Source organism: Emydura macquarii, unplaced genomic scaffold, assembly GCF_026122565.2.
Source record: "Emydura macquarii macquarii isolate MOO-44397 ecotype Brisbane River unplaced genomic scaffold, CSIRO-AGI_Emac_v2 contig_2636, whole genome shotgun sequence".
NCBI classification, from domain to species: Eukaryota; Metazoa; Chordata; order Testudines; family Chelidae; genus Emydura; species Emydura macquarii.
Window position 1 is genome coordinate 39,775,933 of NW_027132773.1, and position 14,259 is coordinate 39,790,191.

The 14,259-nt window shown below is 39.8% G+C and overlaps 1 protein-coding gene across 2 annotated transcripts in view; it reads left to right on the forward strand.

Moving 5' to 3' along the window:
- The window catches only part of PTPN12 (protein tyrosine phosphatase non-receptor type 12), a 134,437-nt gene that overhangs the window by 77,871 nt on the left and 42,307 nt on the right, over positions 1-14,259 (forward strand). For both annotated transcript variants that reach the window (XM_067564527.1, XM_067564528.1), the window contains exons 8-11: positions 1,409-1,551; positions 4,204-4,270; positions 5,081-5,158; positions 5,273-5,371. In XM_067564527.1, coding sequence (XP_067420628.1) covers positions 1,409-1,551; positions 4,204-4,270; positions 5,081-5,158; positions 5,273-5,371 — 387 coding nt within the window. The remainder of the gene's footprint in view (positions 1-1,408; positions 1,552-4,203; positions 4,271-5,080; positions 5,159-5,272; positions 5,372-14,259) is intronic.

The window sequence follows — 14,259 nt, forward strand, 5'->3', positions numbered from 1 at the left end:
AGTACTGAAAGTTTTGTCTTTTTTGTTAAAGGAAATCAAGCTCACTTCCAAAGTAATCGTTTAAAAAATGCAGGAGTTGATCCTTTCTGCAGAATTATATTTCTTAAAAAAAGGGTTAATTTGTAGCTCAGTATAAAGCGTTATAGAAAGCCATTAACTCTCCCGGTCATGTGGCTAGCAAGAATACAAATTTCATAAACATAATGATAATTAGCCTAAAACAATGTTGGTAAGGTAGGTAACTATCCAGCCTGGGGTTTTTACTGACATCCAGTGTTACTAAATGACTGTTACAAGCTACAGTCTTGTGCTTGATCAGATTTTCTCACAGAGAGGCATTTCCTATCCCCTACGAATGATTGAGATCTCACCTGTTTCAGATAGATAGTTATTTTTTCAGAAAAAAGCTTACACAGAATAAAGTGTGTACAGTTGTATCAATTTATTTTTGTTTGTCAAGGCTTCCTGTGACCTTGATGACCTGTAAAATATCTTGAATTCTATCACATTTTAGCAGTATCTTTTGACTACCCTCACTAAAAAGGTTAGCAGGGACTTTGAGTGTATTATATGTATGATGGATTGTCCCTTACGATTGTTTTTGGGTGCACTTAGTGCATTGCTACATTTGAGGAATTTTTAGAGAAATGAAGAGCCGTTTACCATTAACAGTGAAACCTTATGGGAACTGGATAATTGAGTTAATAATTTTAGCTTGCTCCCCACTTAGCATCTAACCGTTTGACTTGTGAAGTCTGTAGTCCCAGTTAAGTACCTCTAGGATATCTGTTCACTGTATTAAAACAAACAACAATAGAAAACCTAGTAACAAAAACAGTCACAATTGGTACTTTTTACCATCTTCTCGGTAAAGCCAAGGGTTGTAGATTTATAGATTGAATTAATTTTTCACCCATGGAATTGGTCCCTCCAGAATGAGATAATTGAGACACATTGACAGGTTGTTTTGGGGAAGCTTGATAGCTGTACTTAACCTGTTCTGTGAATAAAGGGATTTTTTTTTCTATACATGAGCATCTAATTGCCTTTTTTTCAAAAAAGGGAAAAGTTAGTTATACTAATTAAACAAACTTCCCCTTTTATATCATTACACTCACTTCCGCAAAGGAGGAAAATTGGTATCTGCAATCTGTAGGTGAGCTTGAACCAATTAAATGAAAACTTCTTTCTCATTCACTTCAGTGATACTCATTGGAACGTTGTATGCACTACTTCTTTGCAGTTTTTCTTTGTCTGCTAGTTTGGTTCTGTTCTAAAAAGTACTTATCAAAAGCCTAAATTTACAATTTATTTTTCTGCCAATCCCACAAACTCTTGGGATCCGAATGTCTCTGACACCCTTTATACAAAATTCTTCAATGTGTATTCAATTGAAATTTTTTTTTAGGAAACTCGTAGGGTATATCAGTTTCATTACGTGAACTGGCCTGACCATGACGTTCCTTCGTCTTTTGATTCTATTTTGGACATGATCAGCTTAATGAGAGAATACCAAGAGCATGAAGATGTACCTATTTGTATCCACTGCAGGTACCAAATACATTTTTTATTTTTTAAAGTTGTATGTTTAGTACAAGACTTGCATGTATTAATTTCATTTTGACAAGTTACTCTTTTAGCTCATTGTCAAAAAGAATCTGTCTACACAGCCACATGGATTGTGTTATATATTTTTAAATGTGGCCCAAAGGCTAAGTATACACTCATATAGTCTTAAAATACAGGCCATGGCTGCCCTCTCCATTCTTTAAGTGAAGGATTGAGGACAAAGTAGTGGAAGCTGTTTCTAAGGACGTTTCAGAACTAGAATTGGTGAAGTATTAGAACATGTTTAATGGACAAGAGGCCTAAAGAGGTCTTTCATCACTAAATTTTATAAATATAGGAGATTCATCTGCTGCAGGCTTTCATTGCTGGTATACTTAACAAATACACAACTTCTGTTCCTCCTATCAAGGAGGATGAAAGTGCTAAGAAATAACAGGCCTGTATGCATTTGTTAATTTACATACATCCATATGCAAATCAAGTACAGTTATTGGATTTCTGGCAAGCTATCAGTGCAGGCATCAAAAGTCTCACAAAAGCACACACCTTTGCACTTGTTCTAATGAAATAAAGGTTAAAACTACATTTCCAGTTTAGACTGAAACACAGAACTTCTTATAGTTTGAATTTTGCTTCATGATAGCATTGCAAAAACAAAAATGTAGCCAAAGAGAAAAATGTATAGCAGTGTAGTTATGAAAATGATAAAAATATTGTATACTAAAGCCATGTTAAGAATATGCCTATATATTTTCGTGGCACACTATAGACATATTAGGAATAACAAACAGTGCTATGCCATTAATTCTCAAATTATTTATTTGTTTATCCACTGTGTAGATATATAAAATAAATACCCAGTGCAAATGTCAAATCTACTTGCATATTAAATAAGATTTACTATTCTTAAATGCCAGTAAGATTTCTTTCCTTGTTGATGAGACTACTGTATTCTCCATTGAGAAAATCCATTAATTTTAGTATTTCTAGGATGCTCTGCTGCTCTGACAAATTACTTTTGAATCTATAGCAGGATTAAGCATAATATGAAATTTAGGCTTATAATGCAGTTGTCAGTATTTATCCTTTTAAGGAAAAATGTGAAGTAGCAATTATTACACCAGAAAAAGCAAAGATAAAACCACCTTTCCAAACATTTGAACTCCCCAAAAGTGTGTGGAACTCTCCCTGACCCCAAAAAACCCCAAATCCCCATAAGCCCTACATCATAGACCATAGTAGCACTCTAGATGCTGTTGGAGAGCCTTCAGGGGGACTCGGAACCTCTATTTTGCTAACTCACAAAAATTAAACTGTTCTTTAGACATCTAAAGGGTATGTGTTAAAATACCTTCCGGGTTATGATTATATTAAATCAATTCTATCTGGATTGTCCTTTAATACTCTATTTATTTTAATGAAAATGCTACTAAAAGCCACAGTAACTAGCTCTGCTATTTTTTTACTTTAAAACTTCTGTCGGTGACTATTACCCATAATAGAAATGTTTATGCTTTTTGTTTTCTCTCTCAAATATAAATTCCAATCACTTTCTCATCAATTGAAAGAGAATTGACCCGAGTATAGCTATGACCTTTTATTACTCAACACTAATGACTTCACAGTATAAATGTAACTATTTCTGCAAGTAACTATTTGAAAATGCTTTTGGTTGTGATCAGTGTTAACAAGTGTTTGATTATACATGAAAAATTACAGAGATTAAGACTAAGCCTTTTAGGGATGCTTTCTGGTTTTAAAGAGTGGTTCTGCTCTGAAAAGTGATTATGGAAAGATCATACCTTCCTACTCAACAGATGTGCTATCTTTGTATCTTCGGTCATATCCGCTGACATTAGAGACAAAGTTTGTATTGTTTTTAGTTCTGTTTAGTGCTAAGAAAGTTAAATGGATTCTACTTCTTGAGCCTCAACAGAATTGTTACTAAGTTTCAACCAGTTGCACCTATGTACACTTATGGAAGGTAATGGAAATGCACAGGCACTGGGTGATAAGTTTCCTGCAGAAACTTAATTATTGGTTATGAAGCATGGGAAGCAAGGAATCCAAGATTGTGTTTTGAGTTGACAGTGCAAAATAAGTCTGTTTACTTGTAAGCTGAGTACATTTGCTACAGAAATGATATGAGACAGAATAAACATGATTCCATTTTGGTCACTTTTCAAAGCAGAACTACACTTTTTAAAGATTGTCAGTTAAATAAAATGGGAAGCAACCCATACTGTATTTTACCAGGTTATCAAGAAAATGAAGACTTTACATTTTACACCGTTATATTGTCTCTTCCTCTAAATAGCCATCCTATAATGCTTGAACTGTTAGACCGTATTCTTTGTATGATATAGAATAGGCAAAAATGTTTCAACACACTTTATTAAAGCATTTCTTCACATCTGAAATGTTGATGCCTGTTGGCTATGAAAACATGTATTTGATTGCCATGAAGAGCTGGCTGACGAGATATTTCAGGACTGATATATTTTTAAGTTGGTAGTGATGCTTTTACTTTGATTCTGTAAATATGAAAATATTAAGTCTATAGAACTGACACAAGGTAACTTAAATCATTGTCAAAAGGACTATCTATCAAGTAACTGTTGTTTATGTCCATAGTGCAGGGTGTGGAAGAACGGGAGCCATCTGTGCCATAGATTATACATGGAATTTGCTGAAAGCTGGGGTAAGGAAGATTTATAGGAATATAACTTATTTGTAGAATTAGGTCATATTTTACACCAGTGACTAAAATTAAGCTTCCAACTTGCTGAGGAGTAACTGAATCAGAAATATCAAATATTCAAATTTTTGAAGTATCTTGAAAATTGGCTTTGGGTTACTTATGCAAACACTTTCTTATATCAACAAAACAAAAACCTGCCCAGTCTCAGAAGGGAAGCATCTCAAGGTAAAATGTCAAACTGTAAATTTAAGTAATATATAGATCTGATTATATTGATCTGGATCTAATCCAAAGTGCTGATTTTTGAATTAATCCCACAGATCAGTTTTCCAACATCTACAAATATAATGCGAAGTACATTTAATCATTATTTCTTCTGCAAAGATTTCTTATAGCGTCTTAGACTCTCTGCATTTGAGATCTCAAAAGCTATCTGCTTTTATATTTCACTCTGAAGTTAGGCTCATCATTAAGCAAATAGACATGCTGATGCGTTGCCATGATGTCAGTGTGTCAGACATTATTGCTTCTACCAAGTCTGTTAGACTTTCAGAATTAATTTTAAAAATATTTGTGTGATCTACACTAACTGAAACAGTTTTAAATACCAGTTCTGGAGGAACTGTTGCCCTAAACAACTTTCGTAAGATTCACTTATGTGGAGGGAATGGGTCGACTTTCTATAAAAGCAGTAAGGCATGCTGTAATGGTAACTTTTTGAAAATTGGTCTGACACATTTTAAATCACTATGCTGATCATTTACTGTATGACTGTTATAGAAAACAACATAACTTCCCCCTATATTTCAGAAAATACCAGAAGAGTTCAACGTATTTAATTTAATACAAGAAATGAGGACACAAAGGCATTCTGCAGTGCAGACCAAGGTATATTATTCTGTAGTGTAGAGTTGGACATTGTGGTGTTTTGGGGTTTTTTTGGCTTTTGTTTTTTTAAAGGATCTTGTACATTAATCACAATCTTTAACATGCTTACAATAGGAACAGTATGAACTTGTCCATCGAGCCATAGCACAACTGTTTGAAAAGCAACTACAGAAATATGAGAGTCGCACAGACTGGAAGATTGCTGATGGAGTGGTATGTTTTCTTTGACATATAGATTTTCAGTTAAAGTTATAGCTTTTTCCTACAGTTCTAAGTTTTACTGTGCAATCTGTCCTCAATCTTGTTTGTCTTAAATATTTTTGTGGTGATAAGGAAGACATTACAAGTTATACTTGTTTGTAAGTTTGTGGCCACTTGTCTCTCTCAACAGGATCAATTAGCTTGTGCTCTGTTTGCTCTGGGAAATTGATTGTGGACATAAAGAGCCACTTACCTATGTAAGACATTTAAAAGAATTCTCTTTTTTTATAGCTTATCACCAGTGCAACTCTAGCACTAGCAGCAATGGTAGGAGCTCTAGTGTAGAAAGGGGACTCTTGGCATTTTAAACACCCAGTCTGAGACACCTGCTCTTACATGATTAGATAAGTGGGTAAAACTCCAGCGGCCAGTCACTAGTTTTCTTTGGCTGCTATTGGTGGTAACATCAGTGTAGAGAAAAGGCTTGGCCTACTAGAAATGAACTGTAAAATGATGTGGTGAATAAAACAGTTATACAGGGCAAATTAAAGTTAAATCAGAGCTCCATCCCCCAAAAAACTTGAAGTGCAATGATTTATCCTCTGATTATCTTAATAATTACAAATAAAGGTGGAAATGGAGTAAAACTTGAGTAATTTTCAAAACTCTTGAATGGACAAACCAACTTTCTGTTTTTCTTTTTATCCCTGTATCTATCTATCTATCTATCTTAAAATATTTCAATGTTAAGGGCTTATAATTTAAACCAGTTTAATGTGGCGATCAGAGTGGTGGATTTGGTGATACATGGAAACTACTATCTTAGCAATTATCACTAGTGGCCAGACATTTTTGTTTGGATATGCCTGTTTCATCCAAATAGCTGCTCTGTTTTTCTATAAAAATGTCTGGACAGGTTGGCCAGCTCACTTATTGTTTTAGGTCTCTGGGTTGTTTATTTTTTATATTTCTTGAGAAATTGCTGCTGGCTGTCTAGCAGACCCTGGGTTTACTTTGCTAACTCACTGAGAAAAAGCGTCCATTTGGAGGAAGTTTGTGTGATATTATTGCTTCCTCAGTTTCTTGCTAGATAATGGGAGCAGGAGCTAAGATGAATCTTCTGGCCCATTTTTATGTCATCTTGGCTTACACCTAATGATGATCATTGTCGTAAAGAGGAGGCAACTGCCCTGACTGTAACTAGCCCCTGCCCAGACCTTCATTGTGAAGCCTGTTCATTAGAGTGCTTCATACGATCTCAGTCCTTGCCTAAAACTGCTTCTTTGCAGTCAACCAGGAGTAAGGATGGACTGATCTAAATCATTGATTCCCAAACTTTTTGCTGTGGACTTTCCCTGTCCCTCTTGGACAATCATGTCCCATGCACACCGCCTCCCAAATTCCTGACCCAGGTGAGTGTGACAGAGTCCTTACTGGGGATAAGGGCTGGAGAGCAAGACTGGTCTAGTGAGGAAAGGAGGCCCGGGAGAGTGTGTGGGCGGCCTGCAGAGCGAGGCCTGGTCTGGAGGGGAAGTCAGGAGGGCGGGACTGGAGAGCAAACTCACCTCAGGCGGCCGCAGCAGCTCCTGTGTCCCATAAGGCTTGGCCATGATGCCAAAGGAGCAAGTGGACCAAACCCGAGTGGTGCTGCAATCCTACACACCAGATTTTTTAAAAATTTTGTTTAATACCAGTTTCTTTACAGCACCAGTCATGTTCTCACATTCCCCTGATAACCTTGTAGTGCCCCACTAAGAGGGTGCGCCCCACAGTTTGAAAATCTCTGCTCTGAAATCTCCCCTGACAGCTCTTGCAAGCACTGCTTTAAGGGGCAGGAACTTGAGGAAAGTGCCTCCATGATGGGCTTAGTGGTCTCTTTCCTCTCAGACTATCCCTTTTCTCAGAGGGGAAACTTCACTGTAGCGAATATCCATTGTATAAACAAGGTTTGTTCAGTCTCCATACTTAAGGGATCTTTCTGCCCTCTCAAAAGTCCCTGAGGATTCCTGACCCCTCCAGCTTCTCCTTTGGTGAGGTGCAGGGACCTTTTTCTGTTCCTTAGGAGAAATGTTGGGTACCCTCTGTGTTGATTTGCTAGGACATCAGAGCTTTTGACTTCCACTGGGACTCAGTTGAAGGTGAAATGGGTTTGGTCCAGATGATCTGTCTCCTTTTTCCAACTCTTTTTAAGATATATAATTTCCTTTCTACTTCTATATAGATAAAAAGGAATCATGGTGTCTTACACCCTTGAATACCAAATTAGCATAGGTGCCATCATCCCATTATTCTACAATTGGGGCAAGGAGTATATTCAAAGTACTTTGTGGTATCTGGAAGCTTGGAGGTCATGAGTCCAATTCTGGATTTGAAATGGCTGAATGCATTTGTCCGAGAAGTTCAGAATGGAAATCCTCTTGACCCCTCTTAGGAGTATTCAAAAATATTTTCTATCCTCCGATTTGAAGAAAATATCTCTTCTGTTCCAAGTATCATTACCAGTGATTACACAGATTTGCAACCCTTTTTTTCCAGGACAGGACCTCATCCATCCACCCTCTGATTTTACAATAGTGGTGGTGACAGCAGCAGCTCCAAGAAAAAGCAATGTGTTAGAATATTCTATCTCAGTGGCTACTCACTGAGGCAAAATCTCTACAGGATGCAGCTGGAAACAACTCCTGACAACGTTTGGCTCATTTGGAGTTTATAGTTCCCTGATTCCCATCTCAAAAAATTGGGGACAGTCCACTTGGGGACTGACGTGCCTTGGAATGGCAGAGACTCCCCATCTCAGGAAAGGATTCAGAAATTGGAAACATTTGCTCTCTCTTCCTGTGCTGGTGAATCTTTCCGAACTGGTGGTGTATGTCATTTCTGAGCGTACCAGTGTTATGCCAAGATGCAGTTTTCATTCCTGAAACTGTCAGTAGCAACTCTTACAGTTCATTCTGTCAACAAGGGAAGACTTGGAAAAGTCCCTTGTTCCACTCAACAGTCAAGTCCTCTCCTGAATGAACAGGAACACCATGCTCAGAATTTATACAATCCCCCTATATAGAATAGCATGCATGCCAGCCTGATAGGCTGGGGAGGATATGCTTCCAGAAATTGGTCTAGTGGAGCTGGCCAACCAGAAGGAGAATTGCACAACAATATTTTGGTGCTCAGTGTTTGTGGCTTTACTTAGCTTGCTGCATATATACTTCCACAGATATTCATAAGGTCAAGTAAAACAGCTGTTTTATGAACCACCAAAGGGTAATTGAGTTAAGCCTTGTTGAGGGGAGTGCATGAAATCCTGAATGTGTTCTGAGCCAGATTAGCTCACAGACTAATTGAGAGAGACTTAAATCCATACTGGAGAGTGGACTACTGTCCAGTGATGGGATACCCTCGATGACTTCTCATTCAGCAGGAAAAGACTGGGGCTTATGTATTCCTATCTCTTCAGTAACTTCCCAATGAATGGAAGGTATAGAGAGAAAAGGTTGCACTTTGACCCTTATTACTCCAGAGGACTTGGTTCTCAGATGTCAACATGCAGTTCTCTCAAAGCTGGGACCTGTTGCACTGCAACATCCCAGCCATGTTCACGCTTAAGGGTCTGGCTTTTTAAAATTGGGTTTTCTGGAAAGTCTCCCCAACATTCTTCATTCCTGGAAAAAGGACTTATGTCATTCTGTTAACTTACACGGGTATATATATAAAAATAGTATTATCAAACTTAGTAGAACCAGTGATCAGGGAGGGGTAGCGGTGTGTGGGGGGTGTGTGCGCGTGAGGTGCTGTACAAATTCATCAAAAGTTATGGTTCCTGACTTTAAGAGCGTAGTCTAATTTGATAAGATGCTCAAAGTTGAAGTACTAAATAAAAGGAAGGAATAGTGAAGGATGAGGATAATAGTGGTAGGAGCATATGGTTCCATAAGCTATGTACAATCCGGTTCTGAATCATATAAAATTGTTAATCATAAACTAAACAAAATGCACATCTGCACTCCCCTCTGTCTAGTCAGTGTTCTCTTGCCAGTGCAGAACCAAACAGGTCTCAAATCATACTGCAGTTCCAGAGTTTCTTCAAGAGGGTTTTGATGCCCTTACAATTTTATTCCCTTTGGGTTCAGGCATTTGTTCTTAGTGCACTCACCAAGATAGCCAGTATGGGCTCAGCCTCTATTGATAAGGTTATTTAAAGCAGTCTCCTGCCTCCAGACATACAGTTAAATCAACAGTCTCTCCCTGTAGCTTGTACCTAGTTCTATAAACCCTCTGAGCCATTAAAATTCATTTTTCACATGTTTTGTGAAGTTTCTTCTCCCATGGCCATTAGCTAGCAGCTCTCCAATCTGACTCTCTATTCTTCATTTTCTACAAGGATATAGTAGTTCTCCTGGCTTTCTCCCAAAGTTGGTCACTTTTTTACCTTAAGAAAGAGATCTTTCTCCCTAACCTCCGCCACAACATGAAGCAGATTGAGATCCTGCACTATTCCCTTGATGGTACATAAACCTCCTGTACAAGAATGGAGGAAATGCTTTGTATTGTTCAAGGATCTTTTTCAGGAATATAGCTGCTGGGTATATAATTTCCTGTACAATCTTTCTGCATCCAGATAATTTCTCTTGCTCAGTCAAGCTTCATGCTTGCTCCACTAGAACAGTTGCTATCTCTTGGGCTGAGGAGAAGTCTAATTGAATTAGCCAAAGCACCCACCTGATGCCAAGCAGTAGTGTGTAGTTCTATCTTCCTTGGCCGATGAAACATTTGGCTAGAGGATGCTTCAAGCAATCCTGCCTCAGGAGACTTAGGACTGCTGACTTCTCTGCCTTTTCATCTCCCACCTAAGAAATAAGTTGCTCATTGAGTTAAATCTACTCTCTTCATTCCTTCATGTAAATCTTTTCCATCCTCTTTCCCAATATACTACTTGTCATATCTACCTGAACATAGCTGGCCCCTCTTGGGACAATCTTGGACCTGTGCTGCTCTCTGTGAACAATCTGGAAAAATAAATTTACTATATTGTACTTATTTTCCAGCACAGTACATCCATGAACCCAGGTAACACCTGGTGTAGTGTGAAAAGGATAGGATAAGATTATCTTCAATCTTGCATCTTTAGACTCCAGGATCCAGTGCCCCAGAGAGAATGGGGTTGCAGTGTTTATAATGGGTGTCTGCTGCTTGAGTGACATCTTAAGGAGAAACAAACTCAGGGTCTGCTCTGGCCATGTCCAGGGAAAACTGGTAGGTAATAGAAATTTGTTAGATTGGGTAAACTTTTGAATTTTATTTGAATATTTATTCAAATTAATTGTCTTGCAATATGGGCTTTGAGCTGTTTTGATTTGGGTTCATTGTTCTTAATTATACCTAAATTGTGTGTCTCTTAATAGAAGAGTGCCTACAGCCTAGGATGGGTACTTTTAGTGTGTCAGTATATTTCTATGCAGATTTGAGACACTTCAGGTGAAACTGTCTCCATGATACTGCTAGGTATCTTTCCAATGTTCTCAGCAAATGAAGGAAATTGTCCTTTCACCTCTTGCAGTCTTAGCAACTGGAGTATAGAAATGCAGGGCAGTCTGAGAGGTTTCTTGTCCTCTCATACACAGGGGTCGCTGTGGGATTTATATGGTGCGTGAATGTGTATATATGAGAAGCAAGAGACGTAGCAAATTGGGTGGATGAATAAATTCTGATGCTTAGTTTGGCTCAATTCCTTGATTGTGTGACAGAGTTAATGTCTGAGAATCACACTGACGCACAGCGATAAGGAATTTGTGTCTGTAGATAATTCTGAATCTACCAGTTCAGCCAGGGTAATGAATAGTCATCCTAGAGAGAATATTTCAATGATAATGTATCATTTTCTAAAAGGGTGAGATTTTTAGGGAAATGTAGGGAAGATAACCAGATAAACATATAGAAGAAAAGCTCTAATTATATTACAAAAATCTTTGTGCCCGTGAAGTGTCATTTTCTTTCACCTGCTATGTATATGGCTGTAGCAAGGCACTGTGGCCTTCCTCGGAGCCTGGGCCTGAGGAAGGGTCACTCTACCCCCACTGGACAGAACCAGGCCTTGCAGGCCCAGCCACCCGGAAGCAGAGGGGTGGAGCAAGGCCCAGGGCAGGAAGTATAAAAGACAGGCCCAGCAGCTCAGTTGGAAGGAAGTGGCCACTGGAGGCAGACATGCCTTCCCAGGGGCTGCAGACTGGGCCTGACCTAAGACCCGCGGTGGTGTGGCGTAGACGCCCCGCCAACCACAGGCCCCAAACCTGGCCGGACCTGCCAGGCCTGAGTGACTGGAGGGGGCTGCCTGACCCAGTTGACTGGGTAAGGTCACTGAGACCGGAGGACTGGAGCAGGCCACCAGACCCTCAGGACTGGGAAAGGCCGCTGGACCCTAGTAGCTGGAAGGAGGTACTTCCACCCGCTGGATGGGAGAAACCCTCTGAGGCCGGCCCTGACCTGGAGGAGCTGCCTGGCGTGGAGGACCCACCGGTGTGGACTGGCCCTAGAAGTCTGGAGGAACCCATGGGCCCCTGCGATCTGGAGGAGTTACCACTCGCAGTCGACCCTCAGACATTTCTAGACCTGCCGCCGGTCGATGGTGAGGGACTCGCCGGACTCCCGCTCACCACCTTCCCCAGTGACCTGGAGGGAGATACGTGGGCACAGGTACCGGGGGACCAGAGCGAGGAAGTGGCCCAGGGACAGCCGTAGACAGTGGCTGAGTCAGGCGCGGGAGCCCCGCCGACTCGGTGGCAAACGCTGTTGCCACTGCTAAGGCCCTGGGCTGGGACGCAGTGGAGACGGGTGGGCCTGCGTCCCTCTTCCCCCCCCTTCTCTAGCCCCCCAGGGAGAACGTGCTCTCCCTTACCGCTATCGAAAGCGGCCCCACTGCTTACTTGCGCGCCCTGCTTACGGGCCGGGGCACTAGACTTCTCACTCGCCCTCCTTGCCTAAGGGCCAAGGCAACAGACTCCTAACAGACTGCTAATTCCCCTTAGCAGAGGCGCTGTGGCCTTCCTCGGATCCTGGGACCGAGTAAGGGTCGTGACACCCCATCCGTGCTGTGCCGCCCGCTTACAATGGCATTCCATTCATTTTGAATACCAGTACTTAAAGGACCCTGTTAAACGGAAGACTCCTTACTTTCTACTACAGTTGCATCTGTAACACATTCTGGGTACTGCACATACAGATAGGGTTGAAGTCTTCCTAATTAAGAGCTATTCAATAGAAATTACATCCATCTGAATAAAAGTTGTACCTACTTTTTACATCTATGATTACTATTAATAAGAGGAAAACTTTTTTCGTAGTTCACTTTTTTGCTAAACAAGACTTTGTGTAGAGTCAGTTTCACTGTTTTATTGGCCAGTTGCACTTCCTGTCATGTGCAGTGCTCGACAGTACCATATATGCATGTGCTTCAGTAGGCTTTGCAAAAGTGTTCACCAGTAACATTAGCAGTAAAAATTAAACTGAAATGGCAGTAGGGAGGTGTGAGCACAGAAAAAAGATGAGGGATAGACCTGAACATGTTTGGTGTCCCTTGGGGCCTACCAACTCTGCTTTGCTGGAAAGACTCTTCATAAACAGCAGGTGAATACATTTTTAAAAATATTTATGTATGTGCTTTTGAATGGATGTTTTATTAGAAATTTGATTTATTTTAAATTAGTGAATTTAAAAAAATCCATTTGACAGTGTCCCTTTAATAAAAAAAATCATGCATATTAAAAATGTTTAGTTAAAGGTATAACTGTATAAAATATGAATGAACATGTAAGTCAGAAATGATAAAAAGACTGAAGACTGGGTAGAGAACTATGAAGAACTATGAAGGGGGCGGGGGAGTTCATATTTAAAGAAATACCTGTAGGAAGCTGATGTAGAGGAAATACTAAAACCACAAATAGTACTAGACTCAGGAGACTGTTTGAACAAAACATGGCACAATGGGATTGTGGTCTTTGGATGCTGCTGCAATACAAATTACCTAGTTCAGGACAGGCAAGGTAAGGTAAAACCCATTTTGAAATGTTTGGGCCTCATGAATAAAACTGAAATTTTTTTTTTGGGTAGATTTTTTTTTTTTTTTTTTTAAACCAATATTCTGTTAAAGATATGTAGTGCTGTTCTAGCAGCAAAGAAACTCTCTATTAATTCACGGAACATGTGAGGTAAGGTGGTACTATTACAGATCTACACATATTACTCCATCAAAATGAATCAACCCTATTATGAATAGACCAACTTCAAGTTGAGGAAAGGCATCTTCTATAAGAACATTCTACCCTGAGCCTCTAGGCAGGGACTCCAAGCAAGAGATGCAACTATAATGGTGGTTTTCTTTCTGAGAGACTGTCTGCAGAAAACTAGACTACAGCTGATTTTTCATAATGGTCCCAGAGTCTGAAATTACTTGAACCGAAGGCTCCTCACCCCTTTCCACCAAAATTCTTGAATTAACTGTCAACCATTTAGTAATTATAACTAATTACATGCTCTTCCTTACTTTGGCTTTACTCGTGTGGATGCGATGAGGGTTTGGGTTTTGGTTGAGATGTTTTTCTAGATTTTCTTTGGTGGCTGCTAGTGGCACAACTGACAAATACTGACCAACCAGTAAGATACCTTCCTGTGCAGCAGGGAGAGTGACTTACCTTTTTTTTTTTGAGAGAGAGAATGAGGAGATCCATCCACAGGGAATTTAAACAAAATGTTGTTTGATGCAGTCTGATGCATCCCAGAGAGCATGTGATTTTTCAAAATACTTCCAGTATCGGGGAATGAGTCACTGCTACCAGAGATGGGCTGCCAGTTGGGAAGGAATTTTGGGAGGCATAGATCTTACTGTATGTAGAAAAAAGAAAAGGGGTTCA